This window comes from Protobothrops mucrosquamatus, unplaced genomic scaffold, assembly GCF_001527695.2.
Source record: "Protobothrops mucrosquamatus isolate PMUCROS unplaced genomic scaffold, P.Mucros_1.0 scaffold40, whole genome shotgun sequence".
Classification (NCBI taxonomy): Eukaryota; Metazoa; Chordata; class Lepidosauria; order Squamata; family Viperidae; genus Protobothrops; species Protobothrops mucrosquamatus.
In genome coordinates, this window is record NW_015386422.1 from 144609 (window position 1) to 162527 (window position 17919).

The window sequence follows — 17919 nt, forward strand, 5'->3', positions numbered from 1 at the left end:
TCATTGACTATGCTAAAGCCTTTGATTGTGTGGATCACAACAAATTGTGGCAAGTTCTTAAAGAGATGGGAGTACCAGACCATCTTATTTGTCTCTTGAGAAACCTATATGTGGGTCAAGAAGCAACAGTGAGAACTGGACACGGAACCACTGATTGGTTCAAAATTGGGAAAGGAGTCCGGCAAGGCTGTATTCTGTCACCCTGCCTATTTAACTTATATGCAGAGCACATCATGAGAAAGGCAGGGCTAGATGAATCAAAAGTTGGAATTAAGATTGCCGGGAGAAATATCAACAACCTAAGATATGCAGATGATACCACTCTAATGGCAGAAAGTGAAGAGAAACTAAAGAGCCTCTTGATGCAGGTGAAGAAGGAGAGTGCAAAAGTTGGCTTGAAACTCAACATTAAGAAAACCAAGATCATGGCATCTGGCCCTCTCAATTCCTGGCAAATAGATGGGGAAGAAATGGAGGTAGTGACAGATTTTATCTTCCTGGGCTCCAAGATCACTGTAGCCAAGAAATTAAAAGACACTTGCTCCTGGGGAGGAAAGCTATGGCAAATCTAGACAGCATACTAAAAAAAAGAGACATCACCCTGCCAACAAAAGTACATATAGTCAAGGCCATGATTTTCCCAGTTGCAATGTATGGCTGTGAAAGTTGGACCATTAAAGAAAGGTTGAGCGCAAAAGAATTGAGGCCTTTGTACTATGGTGCTGGAGAAGACTCCTGTGAGTCCCCTGGACTGCAAGGCAATCAAACTGGTCAATCCTAGAGGAGATCAACCCTGACTGCTCTTTAGAAGGCCAGATCCTGAAGTTGAAACTCAAGTGCTTTGGCCACCTAATGAGAAGGAAGGACTCACTGGAGAAGAGCCTAATGCTGGGAAAGATTGAGGGCAATAGAAGAAGGGGACGACAGAGAATGAGGTGGCTGGATGGAGTCACTGAAGCAGTGGGCGTGAGCTTAAATGGATTCCAGAAGATGGTAGAGGACAGGAAGGCCTGGAGGAATGTTGTCCATGGGGTCACGATGGGTTGGACACGACTTTGCAACTAACAACAACAACAACAACAACAACATATGATAATTATTATAAAAATGTGAAAATTCATTCTGGAAAAATAATTTAAACTGTGTACAATAATGCAATAAATGTAAAGGTATTGATAGTTAAAATGAAATAAAACTGGATAATTTCATATAATGAGATAAATGTCGACCATTTCACCATGTATCATAACATCAATTATCCAAATGAGCTTGTGATACTGTCTTACAGATTCAATCAGTTGAATACATGATATTATCATAATTATATGTTACCAACTATACAGGTCATAATTGGCTGGGATGATTAATCTATATGGAGTAATACCTGTAAAAATGGATAGTGATACTGACGATCAAGCTTTGAAGGCATGGATGGCATTAAAGGATGTTTGATTTGGGTCATTTGTCAGGTAATGCAGGTGACTATTTTTGCAATAAAATACTTGGAGACTTACATATCAGTTCTACTGTAGATACAGATAGACCTTCTCCTTGAAGACAATTCTTCTTAGAATGTAATTTCAATAGAGTCTTTGCTACATTTTAGTAGCATGGTTGTTTAGTAGCCTTTTGCCACATTTTTAGTAGAATGATTGAGCCTATAATATAGAAGACTGGATATCTCAAAAGTAATGTAATGGAATTCTCTAAGTCTGGGAAAGAAAAACTATGTTTCCAAAACATTGAAATGGAAACCAATCTGGAGGACAATCTGTCCTCCAATTCTATCTTTTAAGCAAGTCATTAGTCTAGCTAGTAAGGAATCTGAAAAAGGATCAAACTAGTCCCAGCATTGCTGCCTTGCCATACTCATTAACAATCAAACATATAATACAGTTATCTACTTTCCAAAATCCTATAACCTATTTACCTTTACTTGCACTTAACCAAGGAAAATTCAGTATATATGACATCCAGGATTGATCATTTTTTAATCTACATGCCATCTATATGGCAAAATCATTTACAGTAAAAACCATGTAATGAAATGGATAATAAAAAAATAATCAGAAAAGAATGGATCAATGCTTTTTAATTACATTAATGCATTTTGGAGATAAATAGTAAAAATCTTATTAGTAATTCATTAGCAGTAAGGAATAATAATAATATGCTTTTTTTCTTTTCAAGCTTTTAACTACTGCAAATTAGTCAGTGACTTCATCAAAAATGATCATTGCATATTCAATAGGCAAGATATACAGGTTTATCAATCTGTCTTCACTTATCAAAGAACACTTTCCATTAATTTTAACTTTTAAATTTAAAACATTCTTTTCACATGAGGCAACAGATGTACAATACTTAGGAAAAGGCCTAAACATAAGGATAAGTGCAGAGCTCCATTAAAATTCCATTTCACAAAAAAATCAATATCAAAGATACTGCCCATATCTTTGTTTCTTTGGGATCAGTTGTGGCTACTTTCAAATGTCTGTGCAGGCAGAAAATTTTCATTAAAATATCTTCAATAATTATCATACCTTTCTATTATATTTGGTTAAAACTTGAAAAGATTTTCTTCTTTGCAAAAATGATGGAAAATGGGTTGATGATAATGAACAGTGGCATTATTTGATTCATTGCTTCAGAACAAGAATCAGAAGAGATATGGTTCTGATATCTCATATTCAGAGACTTTGGGATTTAATTTCCACCACGTTTTACAGCCAGTTATAAATATGGATGTCCCATTGTTTGTCTTACTATTTGCAAATAACTCTGCAGCAAAAATAAAACTACTTCTTAACACTTTGTTGGTGTTTGGTAAAGATTTATAAAATTATGACATTGTTCAGTGTTGATTGCCTCCTTCGCGCTCTTGTCCTTCTCAATAACCTGTAGAATAAGTTCCATATTTATTTTGAAAAGATTCATTTGTTCTCTTAAATGGTTTAACTAACAAATTGCTCTGGAAACCATATTGGTCAAGCAATGATATCAAAATAAATTAAAATATAATTCTTCATCAAAGTATTAGTCTTCACTAGCATTTATTTTTTCCCCATTTTTTCCCTGTTGGTGTTGCTTCTTACTATTATTTTCTTTCTTTTCCCCACTATCAATACTTATAGAAGATAATTCCTTTTTGCCTTTGAGCCTTTGGTCATCTGAATTTCTGTATTTTTTTAATGTAATTCTTTGGATGTACCAGCTACTTTTTTTTCCAAAATATTTGTTAACTATAATCATTACTGAAGGCATTACATACTATATTTCACAATAGATTCAGACATTGCTTCAATTACTTCCTTTTTTGTTTTTTATTTTTATTTTTTTGTTGAGCACCAGTGGATCACTGTCATTCCATATGGATACTTTAAATTTCTTTACAAAATTCAGAATAATTATGAAACAGTGCTGCTGACAACTGCAAGTTGCAACTGCAGACCACGGTAGAAGATAAAAAGTGAGCTTGAATGATTTTGAACTGTTAAGAATGTGATGCATATTATGGGCATGAGAAATTAAATAAATATTAGTAACAAACTAAAAAAACTATTTTGCACAATATATTTCATATACCTGAAATTAATAGAAATACGTACAGCTTTCTATTTCCAGTGTACAATTTTGTTCATCTAATGGGTATCTTCTCAAGTCCATCATGCAAGCTGCAGTAGTTGTGATTCTAAAATAAAACAGAACAAAATGAATTATTAAAGAAATAAGGAATATGAAATAAAACATTTAAATAAATATTTTGAAATAAATAATAAGAGCCAATAATAATAAGAGCTTTGCAATAGTAGCAAATATCTGTAGCTTGGGTGTAGGATGAGGGTGAAGGTTTGTTCTCTGAGCTTGTGGGTTGGTTTCCAAACGTTTTGTTACCAGGCTAGGTAACATCTTCAGTGGAGTTTAGGGGATGTCAGTGTCAGTGTTATTCTGTTTATAAGGGCTTCAGGTATGGGTGTGTCAAGTGAGGATTTTGTGATGGGTCAGATATGAGTCATCACTGAGGGGCTTGTGATGGGTCTTGTGATGGGGAAGTTACATCAGGTCAGGATCATTGGGAGGTGAACTGCTGGTGGGGAGGAAGAGGGGGGCTTGTGTGGGTTGGTTGAAGGTCATTGTTGTCTCTGGTTGGCTGTGTGGTTTATTTGGATTGTGAGGGGTTTGTAGGTCAATGTATCTATTGATGGAATTGCTTGTAGACTGCCATAATTTGATGAACTCATGAGTGCAGTGGGTGGTAGATTGGCCAATGATTCTAGTGTTGCTCCAATTGAACTGGTGCTGTTTGGTGTCACTGTGAGTAGAGATTAAGGATTTGGGATCATGGTAATTGACTGTCAGCTAATGTTCATGGATCCTGGTTTTTAATTGATGTGATGTTTGTCCCCCGTAGAATTGGTTGCAATGGTTACAGTTGATTTTGTAGATTACATTGTTTCTTTCATCCTTCTGTATCTTGTCTTTGGTTCTGCTTAATTCCTGGTGGAGTGTGGCTATAGGTATTGCTATTCCTAGGGGTTGGAAAATTCTGGCTATCATTTCTGACAACCCTTTTGTATGGTAGGATTAGTTTTTGCATGTGGTCAGCTGCGTGGTGTGTTGTGGTTTGGGTGCTGTGTGTCAGAATACAAAGTTTTTGGGATAGTCATTATGGAGGAAGATGTCAAGTAGACATTTCTATTCTGCTTTTTTTAGTGTTGTGGTGCTGCAGTGTAAACTGGCCCTTCTGAAAAGGGTCTGGACACAGCTTCTTTTCTGTGTGGTGGGATGGTTGCTTGCAAAGCTGAGGATCTGGTTTGTAGTAGACATGGGATACCAGTTTTCCATTCTCCATTCTCCTTATGTTGATGTCAAGGAATGGGAGTCTGTTGTCTGTTCCCCTTTGCATGCAAATTTGATCCCAGGGAATATGTTATTAAGTAGCTGGTGTGTTTCTTCAATTTGGGAACGTTTGATGATGACGAAAGTGTCTTCAACGTAGCACATCCAGAATTTTGGTTGGCTGGTGGGTAGAGCTATGGATTTGAGTCATTGAAAACTTTGTATTCTGACACACAGCACCCAAACCACAACACACCACATAGCCAACCACATGCAAAAAAGAACCCTACCATACAAAAAACAATTGTTGGAAATGACAACCAGAATTTTCCAAACCCTAGGAATAGCAATACCTATAGCCACACTCTGCCAGGAATTATCCACAACCAAAGACAAGATACAGAAGGATGAAAGAAACAATGTAATCTACAAAATCACAAATCCTTACTCACTACCCACACTGACACCAAACAATTTGATTGGAGCAACACAACACAAAAATCATCGGCCATGCTACCACCCACCACACTCGTGAGTTCATCGAAGCCTGGCACTCCACAAGCAATTCCATCAACAGACACATTGACCTACAACCAGCCTACAAACCCCTTAGAATCCAAATCAACCACACAGCACTGACCCTCAATCAACCCACGCAAGCACCCCTCCCCCACCAGCAGTTTACTCCCCAATGTAGCCTCCCCATCACAAGACCATCACAAGCCCCTCACTGATGACTCATACTTGACCCATCAGAAAACTCTCACTTGACACATCCATACCTGAAGCCCTCATAAACAGAAGAACACTGACATTAACATCCTCTAAACTCCACTGAAGATGTTACCTACCCTGGTAAAGAAACATTCAGAAACCAACCCACAAGCTCAGAGAACGAACCTTCACCTGCAATAATAAGAGCTACAAATTATGTAGAGATATCTTTACTAGAGATTAATGTTTTTCTTGGCGGTCTGGATGGTGCTGCATTCCATGGTATGCCCTTGGAATGGCCATTCTGGCCGTTCTCACAGGACGGCACAATGAGTAATTTTGATTTGTTTCCTGATACTTCTCCCTATCCCACCCTGCAGTTCCCTTGCTCTGTTGCTTATGGTAGACTGACAGCAAGTGAACCATGGCTGGAATAGTTGCAGTCCTGACAGAACCTCACTAAAGTGGTTGTATTTTTACTCAGATTGTATGAGCAGCTATAGGAACCTGGGAAAAGCTTCGGTGCCTTAAAGAACTGGATCTGAATCTGAAATGATGCATAACCTGAAGCAGTGTTTCTCAACCTTGGTAACTTTAAGAAGTCTGGACTTTAACTCAGCTAGGGAATACTGGGAGTAAAAGTTCAAATCTGCAACACATCTTAAATCAAGATTGAAAAACCCTGGCATGAAATGAATATATCTGTACTGTTGTTAAAAACAGCATAACAATTAAAATATTATAGGATAAATACAAATGATAAAATATGACTAGTATTAGAGAGATTAAGTAGTAATAGCAATAGGAATAGCACTTAGACTTATATACTGCTCCATAGTGCTTTACAGCACACTCTGAGCTGTTTACAAATGGCAGCACATTGCTCCCAACAATCTGGGTCCTCATTTTACCAACCTTGGAAGGCTGAGTTAACCTTGAGCTGATCAGTAGGCATAGTTATATTTGTCTTACATGATGTATTCTCATGTCAGTTGAGAAGGCCACATCATATAGACAGGCTTAAGATACAGGAGGATCTGGACAGACTTCAACACTGGGCGCTATCTAACAAAATAAAATTCAATGGTGAAAAAAATAAGGTTCTACATTTAGGCAAGAAAAACCAAATGTACAGGTATAGTATAGGGGGTACCTTGCTCAATAGTAGCAACTGTGAAAGGGATCTTGGAGTCCTAGTGGACAATCACTTAAATATGAGCCAGCAGTGTGCTGCAGCTGCCAAAAAAGCCAACACAGTGCTAGGCTGCATTAACAGAGAGATAGAATCAAGATCACGTGAAGTGTTAATACCACTTTACAATGCCTTGGTAAGGCCACACTTGGAATACTGCATCCAGTTTTGGCCACCATGATGTAAAAAAAATGTTGAGACTCTAGAAAGAGTATAAAGAAGAGCAATAAAGATGGTCAGGGGACTGGAGGCTAAAACATAAGGAACGGTTGCTGGAATTGGGTATGTCTAGTTTAATGAAGAGAAGGATGAGGGGTACACGATAGCAGTGTTCCAATATCTCAGGGGCTGCCACAAAGAAGAGGGAGTCAAGCTATTCTCCAAAGTGCCTGAAGGCAGGACAAGAAGCAACGGCTGGAAACTAATCAAGGAGAGAAACCACCTAGAACTAAGGAGAAACTTCCTGACAGTTAAAACAATTAACCAGTGGAACAACCTGCCTCCAGAAGCGGTAAATGCTCCAACACTAGAAGTTTTTAAGAAGAGACTGGACAGCCATTTGTCTGAAATGGTATAGGGTTTCCTACCTGAGCAGAGGGTTGGACTAGATGACCTCCAAGGTCCCTTCCAACTTTTATTATTATTATTATTATTATTATTATTATTATTATTATTATTATTATTGTTGTTGTTGTTGTTGTTGTTGTTGTTGTTTTTGTTGTTGTTATTATTATTATTATTAATAATAATAATACTTTTGCTTGCTGCTGTTGCTATAATGAATTTTGTTTGTTAAGTTTATCTGGGTAAAAAAAAAGCTACCAAAACTATTTCACAATTTACATGGATGAATCCTGGATTCAGATCCAAATCTGGCTCATTTGGAAGAAACAGGTGATGTCTAAACTGGAACTGAGTTCTTACAATCAGCACCCATTCTGAAGCTTCTCCATTTTGACATATAAGGACTTGAAAATAGGAAAAGGATTAAGTAGTTGATGTACTGTAATTTGACAATTTATAGTTTTATTTTTCAACCATAGTGAACCCTTTATACCACAACTGTCTATGCTCAGTGCTTTGAAAAAGGATTATTAAAATGATACGTTGCAGCACATTGCTGCCATTCAATGTTCAATCTCCAATTGTTCTTTCTGTTACTTTGATACTAATGGAACAGAGAACACATAAGAAAAATAAAAATAAATACTTCTAAACTTAACATTATCTTTCAAAATTTGGCACATTTATTTTCTTAGGAAATTACTTCATTTTCATAGCAAGAAAACAAAGAATACCCTACAGAGTAAAAAAAATTCCCCAAACATATTATTATATCTTTCCCCAAACAAACATTTCTTTCTACCAAAATCATTACATCAGTTCTTCCAAACATTTTCAAATTTAATGTGCAAATTGAAAAATTTCTTACTTTCCACTAAAAGTCTTTAACCTGATATTCTTATAAAAAACAACTATATTTCATTTTATTTTAGATATAAAGATTCCATTCAGTTTCAAAGAACTATCCCTATATATTTCATTCAGTTTTAATTATAATGCTAATGCTGACAGCTTTATTTTTAAACACTTAGAGCAGGGGTCACCAACCCCCAATCTGTGGACCGGTACCAGGCTGTGGCATGCCAGCAACCGGTCCACACAAACAAGCAAAGCCCCATTCATGGGATGCAGGCAGCACACAAAACCATGCAATCTCCAGTCTGTAGAAAAACCTTTCTCCATAGAACCGGTCCCTGGTGCCTGAAAGGTTGGGGACCTCTGACGTAGAGTACATAAAATAAAATCCTGCATTTGTTACTCAGAATTTGTCAGGTTTTATAATATGAAGTTTCTTTTCCTGCTGGGAGGTATACGAGAAATGTATATGTTATATTTTTTCATAATATAGATTAGTTTATATTTTATAAAAACTATTTAGAGCCAGTATTTTAAGGCAGAGGTCCCCAACCTTTTGGGCACCAGGGACCGGTTATGTGGAGAGAGGTTTTTCCATGGACCGGAGGGGAGCGTGGTTTTGTTTGCTGCCTGCATCCTGTGAATGGGATTTTCCTTGTTTGTGTGGACCGGTTGCTGGTATGCCACAGCCTGATACTGATCCACAGACCGGGGGTTGGGGACCCCCATTTTAAGGTATAATCATATAGCCAAAGCGCAGCTATATTTAATTTTGCTAAAGTGATGACACACACAACTTTTGATTTGAAGCAGGCATTAGTTACATTGTATAGATAGGCAAGGGAACGGAGTTGAAACATTTGTATCAGCCAGTGTAAACAAATAGACTCCTTTTCCCCCCCAGGTTTTTTATTAATTTTCCACTGAGCACAGTAATTCCATTACATTTGAATATCATCAGTACAAGTCTCATAATCAAGTATTACAACAACTAATTCCCTCTCTTTCCCCCATAATATCTGCTGTCATATTCGAACCAATACATTTCTTATTCTATCAGCCACCAGCATTTGTACCACAAACCCATATACAAATTTAATTATTAGTATTTATACTTCTAAGTTTTGCTTAACCTTTGTCTCAACTCATAACAATATCTTAAATTCAAATCTTAGTTATTTGTAAACATTCAAACTTTTAGCCAATCAGTGACCTGATGCAGTTGTCCCAAAGTATTTATCTTCTCTATCATCTGTTTTTCTTTTTTATCTTCAAATTCCTTCTGATTTACAAGAAAAGTCCTTTCCTTGTTCTCTATTATCAGTTTCTTTTTTGTGTTTTCCATTGTCTGTATTTGTTGAGTATCTAAGTCTTCTGTCACAGCATTTGGTTGTTTCACTTTCTCTATAGAATTCTGTATAGATGGTTCTTTGGTTGAAGTCATAATTTGAGTTTGCATATCCAGGCTTATATGTAGAGTTTGGATAATCGCTTTTAACATACAAAAAATTTGTTCTTGTGCTTCCTCTGTAGAAGAAATCCATTCCTACTTTCTTCCATTGTAGTATATTAAACTAAAAAAAAAAACTTACAGTCAGAAAGTCCACCAAGTGAGGAGCTGAGCTGAGTTTCTTGCAGATGGTGCTTCAAGGTTGCTTTATATCTTATCTATTTTCAAAGCTGTCAACAAGTCTCTCTTAAGGAATAGCAGGTTACGTCTCAGAGTTAGTTGGATCTTTTCAGGGTTTTTCTCCCCCCCCCTCTATTTTAAGGGGGGAAAAACTCCAAATCTTCAATAGTAATTAGAATAAAATCAGAGAAAAAAATATAGAGAGTAGAAAGTTACAAGACGTATAATCCACCAATTTTAGGAAATAGAATTCCAATTAGGATCCCAGTATTTTTCCAATGTTTTAAACTCCCGAGTGGTTAATTGCCGTTGTTTCTAGAGGGAGGGCTAAAATCCCCCTTCCCTCACCACAGGGGGGAAAGTACTTTAGCAGCTTATGCAGGTAATTAAGTAATTAGGATGTAAGAGAGGCAAACCTCACCCAGTCCTGTCCACGCTACTTTGAAGTTGCCAGATGGTAACTGTTAGCAGCCTAGGGATGAGCCATGTTTCTATGGCCGGTCCTTTCGTCCGCCAGTTTGGAGGGATTGCCAGCTCTAATGGGAGAGTTGCTGCTCTCCCGGGATCCAGCGAAAGCCCTTCCTTGCTGGTCGCCTCTCCAGGGCGAATTTCAGCCCTTTTCAGGGGCCCCCAGTGATGTGAAACTGAATGGGGGAGAGAGAGCAAATCTCCCAGCCGTCCATGGCGGCTGCGTGACGAACCAGAAGCTGACAAATAGACTCCTATTGTGACCTGAGTTGTTGAATGTCATAAACATGAAAAGGGAAAGATAAAGATAAAGGTAAAACAAAGGGGAATTATTAATTGTACAGCTGCAGTGTCTAATAATTTTACTAGGCTGTCAGAAAGGATGTGACTAGACAGGACCTATCAACTGAGTCTGGAAAGGAAGGATGTGATGTATTCTACTGGACAGGTTTAAAGGTTTATGCTGAACTAATTTGGGTGTGGTCTCTGGGATTATACTTGCTGAGATCCACCAGCCTTTGCAAATGTTTCAATAAAACTTGTTTTGCTTTCCAACACCTTTGAAATGGAATTTATTTTATTCCTCACACTGCCAACATAATCTAATTGTGTTAAGAAAAGTAAAATGTGAGGCCTTTTGTAGATAGCCAGTGAAAATCAATGAAACACAAAGGACTGAAATTTTAATTGGAAATATGTTTGCAAATTAAGGTGCAGATTTGAGCCAAAATTAAATCAGCAGGACAATTAAATCAATGATGGTAACTGAACTGTTTTTCTAATCTCTGTCATTTTTGAATCTGAATTATGGAGAATCTTAGTAATACATATTAAACAAATAACCAGATATGTGACAACAAATTGCATGATTAGGTCCTGTAAGTGATTTACCATATGATCAAAAAAAGATTCCAAATCATAATGAAATACTATCCTTCACTGAAAAAAATGGTTTCTTGATTAAGGCTAGAAACTAGGAAATTGTGAGTTCTAGTCTCATCTTAGTCTCATCTAGTCTCATGGCTGGGTGACTTTGAGCCTATTTTCACAAAACTAAATAGAATGTCATTTGATAGTAGGGATGCATACTTTTCCTTGTGCCCATCTGAACTCTGAGACTAAACTTTTGATTATTCTGAGACTAAAACCTAGGCTAATCAAAATAGAAAATATTTTAAAAACAGATAATTATAATATCCTCCAACTACTGGATAGAAATTATGTTTATATAGGTAATGATAAACAAAATATTTGTACATAATGAATGGTTATAGTTCGATGTCATGGAACTAGAAAAAAAAAGGCAAATCCAAATGGTCAAATTTAATGTAATATTATTAATCCAATTAACAGTAATCACTATGGTAGTATGGTATGATATAATGAATGTAATGCAATATAAACCACAACAGTCAATTGAAGGTATAGAGTGCTCTTTTATGCCTGGAGTCATGATGTAAAATAGATATACTTTAACTTTCTTTATTTGTCATCCATATTAAGGCACAAGTATGTCCTATTTTCACGGATGTTGGTGTGATTTTTTTAAACCACAAAATAAGTAATAAATACGCCAGTCTAATTTGGATTGTAATCACATTACAAAAATGTAGAGTAGGGAGAACAGTCCCCCTGCCCTTTCCTGCTATTCACTATCATTTGAATATTTTTGTACAATCTGAGAATTTAGTATGAAATATAAATGTTGTTGAGCTGATTTCAAAAATTGTCATATCAATATCAAATTCTACATACATGAAAGGTCTTCTTAAGATTATACTTTCATGGTTAATTTCAAAAGTGAAAAGTGAAAATGTCTGGGAGATAAATTAGGATACAATATTGAACAGCAAATGTGCAATAATGAAATTAAGGATATATAAAATTAACTTTAGTGTGATTATCAGCAGGTTTTAGACCTGTGCAGTGGATCAGTCTCTGAAAAGTTCTTGGAGACCATAGAAATGAAACATTTCAAATCAGGTACATCTTTTTGTAAGTGTTGCAGAGAGATGTGATGTTTGCACTCCTGCCTACTGTGAAGGAGTCCTTGGAGTGCTACAACACCTTTGTTGAGTTATAAACTGTAAACAACATTGAAGAATCTACTTGTAAGTTCTCTAAGCATTGAAGAGCAAGGTATTAATACCAGAAATACTATAGAAAGAACTTTGCATTGATTATTCCTTAGGGAGAAAATAAGGTATGAAACAGATATCTACTTAATGCCAAATTTACCTAGGGCTGCTGGTGCAAGGAGCCTACAGAAATACTTTATTGTGCTGGTGTTATACACAATAGAGGCATTTAAAAGCTATGAGCACATGAACCATTACATTAATAATACTGAACCCTGGACTACAACATTTTGGCGTGAAATTGTTGATTTCTTCTAAGTCTCTGCACAAGCCCTGATAATGTCATGCCCAGAGGATTGAGCATTAGCATCAACATGCTGTTTGGAAGTTTCCTTTAATAAGCTGTGATTTTGATATTATCTCTTAAATTTTAAGCTGACAGTTTTAAGGGAGATGTAACTTTTAGGAAATATTTAGAAAATACAATTACTTAGTTATAGAAAGAGGCAAAGAGGAAATATTTATAATTAACATAGCAATATGCCTCATATTACTAGTTCATCTGTTAATCAAAGCTATTTACAGTATGCAAACTGTCAGCAACACAGCTCAGATCTTTCTCTCTTTTAATTGAAAACACCAAAGACTTAACTTTTGAGTTGAAAATCATGTATTTAACAACATATTTAGAGCCCTTCTTCAGGTAAGTTAATTTTCTTCAGGCAAGGTACCCTTCCCTCTATTAACCGGAGATAAATTTAAGGCAAATTGATTCTGGTTGATTTAATAGTAACTTACTTTTATTTTATTTTATTATTTTATTTTATTATTTTATTTTATTTTATTTTATTTTATTATTTTATTATTTTATTTTATTATTTATTTTATTATTATTTTATTATTATTTTATTTTATTTTATTTTATATTTTATTTTATTTTATTTTATTTTATTTTATTATTTTTTTATTTTATTTTATTTTATTTTATTTTATTTTATTTTATTTTATTTTATTTTATTTTATTTTATTTTATTATTTTATTTTATTTTATTATTTTATTTTATTTATTTATTTTATATGTCACCCATCTCATTATCAAGCAACTCTGGGTGGTTTATAAACTCATTTACCCTAATTTTAGAATAATGTGGATACTTTTGATTTCTATGACATTTAAATTATAATAAATGTTCCTAACCCTGCATATGCACAAAAATAAAGCTAAAGTATATTTGGGTCTTTAAATAAACCAACCTTTCTCAACTTTTTATTTTTTGCTTCTGGAGGTATCCTTGAAATAATTTTGAATGTTTTAGGTAAATTCTGTGTAAAAATTATAATATCTACAACATATGGTACATTAGTGTAATCAGCAAACTGAGTCATGGCATGTAAAATTTATTAGTATTATAAGTGCTAGCTGTTTTTTTTTTAATCACTACCTCTTGCTTAATCCCTAATGACCTTTCATGAGACCTAGAGGTCTAGACTGAGAAAGTTGAGATTGGCTGCTTTAAAGCTACATAATTACATATCTAGCACTTGTGTCTATAGGCTGAGAAATTTGTTAATATGCAGGTGGATCATAAGCTTTCCCATAGATTTTGTTGACAATGTTAATAACTAATTTCAGGATAAACAGTTTTATTATATGTGTATAAAGAGACTGTTAACACCAACAAGCATAAGCTAAACGGAAGATGAATTGGACTGACACAAGGAAGGGTTAAAAATATTTCTGAAGAATTTACATTATGGAATATGGATGAATAGATAAACTTATAAAAACTGGAATAGCTTCACAGCTGGTCTATGTCTTTAGGATAATTTTTTTTAGTAAACATCTGTCAATGCCTGAATAATTCTCTAGGCAAGGTGCTCAGGCATATTGAGCATAAGGAGAATGCATGTCTTCAGTATAACAGCAACAACTGTAACTTAGAAGAGACATTAAATAATCAAATAATAACCATGCCCCAAATCACAGCACATTAAAACAATGGGCAAAGCAATTTTAAAAATGAATCATTCTGGTTTATAAAAAATGCCTTATAATACTCTCTTGTTATTAAACAGGAAAAAACAACATAATAATACTCAGTTGTTTTAAGATATTATTAAATCCATGCCAAAGATAAACATAATGTTTCATTTTCTAATTACTTGAGAAAACAGCCTTTTCAAAAATAGAGAAATTGCTTATTTCCACAATCCAATTTTTAGTACCTGGAATAATGTCAGTTTTTCAATTTCTCCAAATAATTTTTAGGCAGCCTTCTGGTATAACAATGATTCCTCAAAGATAGTCAGGTTCCAGATTTTAAAATACAGTTCAATAAAATATTAACTCATCGCCCAGACCCCTTATTGAGGGAAAGAGGCGATCTAGAAACATGAAATATAAATAAATAAAATAAATTAATAAATAATATCCTTATCACTGTGGTATTTCTATATAAATATTATATAATATACACTCACAAACACACACAAATATGTTTGTATGTCTCTGTGTGTAATATTCCAAAAAATACAAGTGATTCAGAAGGCCACAGCATATGAGTCAATGTATCCTCAATTTTTTTACATCTCCAACAAAGAAAATTATATATTATTTGTGGAGACCTATAAACTTGGAATACAATTTTGATCAATTGTAAACTCAAATCTATTGAAACCGGTTTAAGATGTTTGAAGAACTTGCAACTCTTCATGTGACATTATCAGATATTTCAATTCTTTAGTTCTTAAATCCAAGTGATGTCAACTTTCAAAAGTGTTAACTTTTAGTAAAGAAATGTTGCAGACTAAGTTTAGTCCATGGACTCCATCAAATCAAGTCTTAGGTATCCTTGAAGTAGCTGAGGTGTCTGGTCTACTTTTTATTTTGCTAATCTACTGGACAGCCATCAAATCTCTTAACTGCTAATTATGATCAGAGCGTGGAGGTAATTTAATTGATTTTACCCCCCACAAAACTAAGCTAAGGTAAAATAAGCAGGTGTGACTTGTACTTTGCAGAACCAATCTTGATTACAAAATTGCACTTTTGTTTAGGAAAAAGAATGTGAATTTGAGGGAGAACAAAAGCATCCTAATTGGTAAAACAGCATGGGTCTTAAAGACAATAAAATATCTGAAACTTCAGATGTGATATGTCAGAGAGTTCCATTCTGGTAAAAGAAGATTGGATAGAAAGAAAACAAGAATATATTGGGAAACATATTTTAAACAGAACAGAATTCTTCCCTTGCTGAGTGCTGAGTGATAAAGATATCTTTCTAATTTTATATTACATAAAGCATAGCTTACAAGTTTGAAACACTTATCCCCATGTTAATTATAGTTAAATAATAACTTTAACCTATTAACTCTAATCATGTGACTGTTATAAAACTTACAATACATTCTTGTATAAATACATTCCTGTATTTATGTGTTTAGAATGAATGCCTAAATTCTAAAAAGACTCTCTAGTTAACATGCCTTTGTAGCCATACAATACTATATCATAAACCAATATTAACATTTATTCTAAATTAGTTATACAATGTCTTTCAAGTTGAGCACCATTTTTGAATTTTGAGTAATACACTTAAGTCCATCACTGTTTTCAGGAAAAAGGTACACGGTTGACAAATGATGAAATGCATGACAGGAACCTGATGTGCTTATGAGCAACATTGCAGTCAAAGAACAAAAGACTGGAACAAGAACTGTAGCATCATGACACATTTTCCATCACTGTCTTAACCAAAACTAGAAATGGACATGTGTAACTCATCAAAACAAACACAGGAAGTGGGAAAAATCAGAACAAAACAAAATAGGAAAACTAATAACATAGTACATATTTTCAAGTAAAAATTCCCACATTCAACTATGGCAGCAGAGATTGGAAAACCTGCTGCCTGAAATTCTGTAGAGGTAAACTGTACAAAATATTAAACTAAATTGCTTGATTCAACATTAGAAAGTAATTTATAAAGTTTCAGTGAAATGTTGCAAAGATTGCAAAATATTTGCGAAGGGTTGCAAGAGCAAGGACAATGGGTTGCATCAACTACAAATAAATAGAGAGACTTCCTCATTCTTAAACACATACATGCATAGTTGCCCCCATTCTCAGTACAGAGTAAGGGAAAAGTCTGGAATCCCTTTTGATGGATTAAACTGCCTTACAATGTATAGCAAAATAGTGATATGCCAGTGGTAACCAGTATAAGTCTAGTGCTCTAAAGTTCTCCTACTGAGATGACGAATCCCAGCAGAGAGAAATCACATTATTCCCATAGAACAGAATAATCCTCCTACATTTAAATTATTCTCAAGTCACAATGCTGATGTAAAATGGACTGGAATAATGTGATATCTATGGGAAATAAGGCACATAGAAATAATTTTGCTTGTGCATATTGCTCTTATTAAAGAGGGTGGCATAGTTATGTTCCTGCCTTTCCAATGCATTTTCCATGAAATTGGTTGTAGAGGTGAAGACCTTGGCACTCATTTGTCCCCCCCTGGGGAAGTTCTAGATTTGTTCATATGAGTCCCACATATAGCCTACTTTTCTAAGAACAAATGTAGACCTCATTGAATGTAGAAGTAGAAAAGGCTTTGAAAATGAAAATATTAAGACAAAATTTTCCTAGTTAAACTTAGTTAAAATTTAAACTTAGTCACTTGAAGAACTACTATCCAAATTTCATGAAATAAATTGAGGGTAATTCTCTGAAATGTACTAATATTTTACTCCAAAATTATCAAAGTTTATGAGGGAAGCAACCACAAAGCTAAAGCTGAAGTTGTTTTATACTGATCCTTCATACTAACAATGGGCAAATCCAAGCACAAAGAGGCTTTTATTGCTTCTGGAAAAGCCTTAAAACCTAATTCTGTGGGTTGGGTTGGCAGTCTGATGGGGGACTCTATGTTGGAGGTGGCTGGTGGACTAACAGAAAAGATTCCACCACTGTACCAATCTTCTTTTTGCTGACCTCTGTACACAATTTTTTAATATTTTATATTAAATATTAAACCATATTAATTATGGTTTTAATTGTAAGCCACCCAGAATTGCTTTGCAGAGTGAGATAGATAACATATATAATAAGACAAAAAACTTTATTGAAAAGAGTCACAATATTTTAGGCTTGAAACAACCAGACAATTGCTATAGTTACATAAAATTCTGTCTCCTAGCTGCCATCTATTTGGTTGTCCACAGTTGCTCTAATTAATTCAGGCTTTGCTATGTAAACCAGGTGAAAAAACCAGGACATTTTCCAAGATCTGTATTACCAACAAATAGGATCAGAGTTAAAAAATAGACAAGATTACCTGCTGTCTCTCACAAATACCAAGTCTCTTTTTCACACATGCACGCACACGCTGCCTACAAGCCTGTGGGTGCTCCGATCCTCTGAGCTCGGCTCGACCCCCAGGGACCTTAGATCCTTCGGCTCGGGCCCACCGGCTGATGTTGTGCAACGCCAGGTCCGTGGTAAATAAGGCCCCCCTCATTCAAGAACTGATTCAAGAGGGGGGAGCGGACCTGGCGGGTATCACCGAGACCTGGT

General features: G+C 35.1%; 1 protein-coding gene across 1 annotated transcript in view; it reads right to left on the reverse strand.

Moving 5' to 3' along the window:
* The window catches only part of GABRB3 (gamma-aminobutyric acid type A receptor beta3 subunit), a 136861-nt gene that overhangs the window by 9106 nt on the left and 109836 nt on the right, over nucleotides 1-17919 (reverse strand). Inside the window, exon 5 of the mRNA XM_015811392.2 lies at nucleotides 3609-3691. Coding sequence (XP_015666878.1) covers nucleotides 3609-3691 — 83 coding nt within the window. The remainder of the gene's footprint in view (nucleotides 1-3608; nucleotides 3692-17919) is intronic.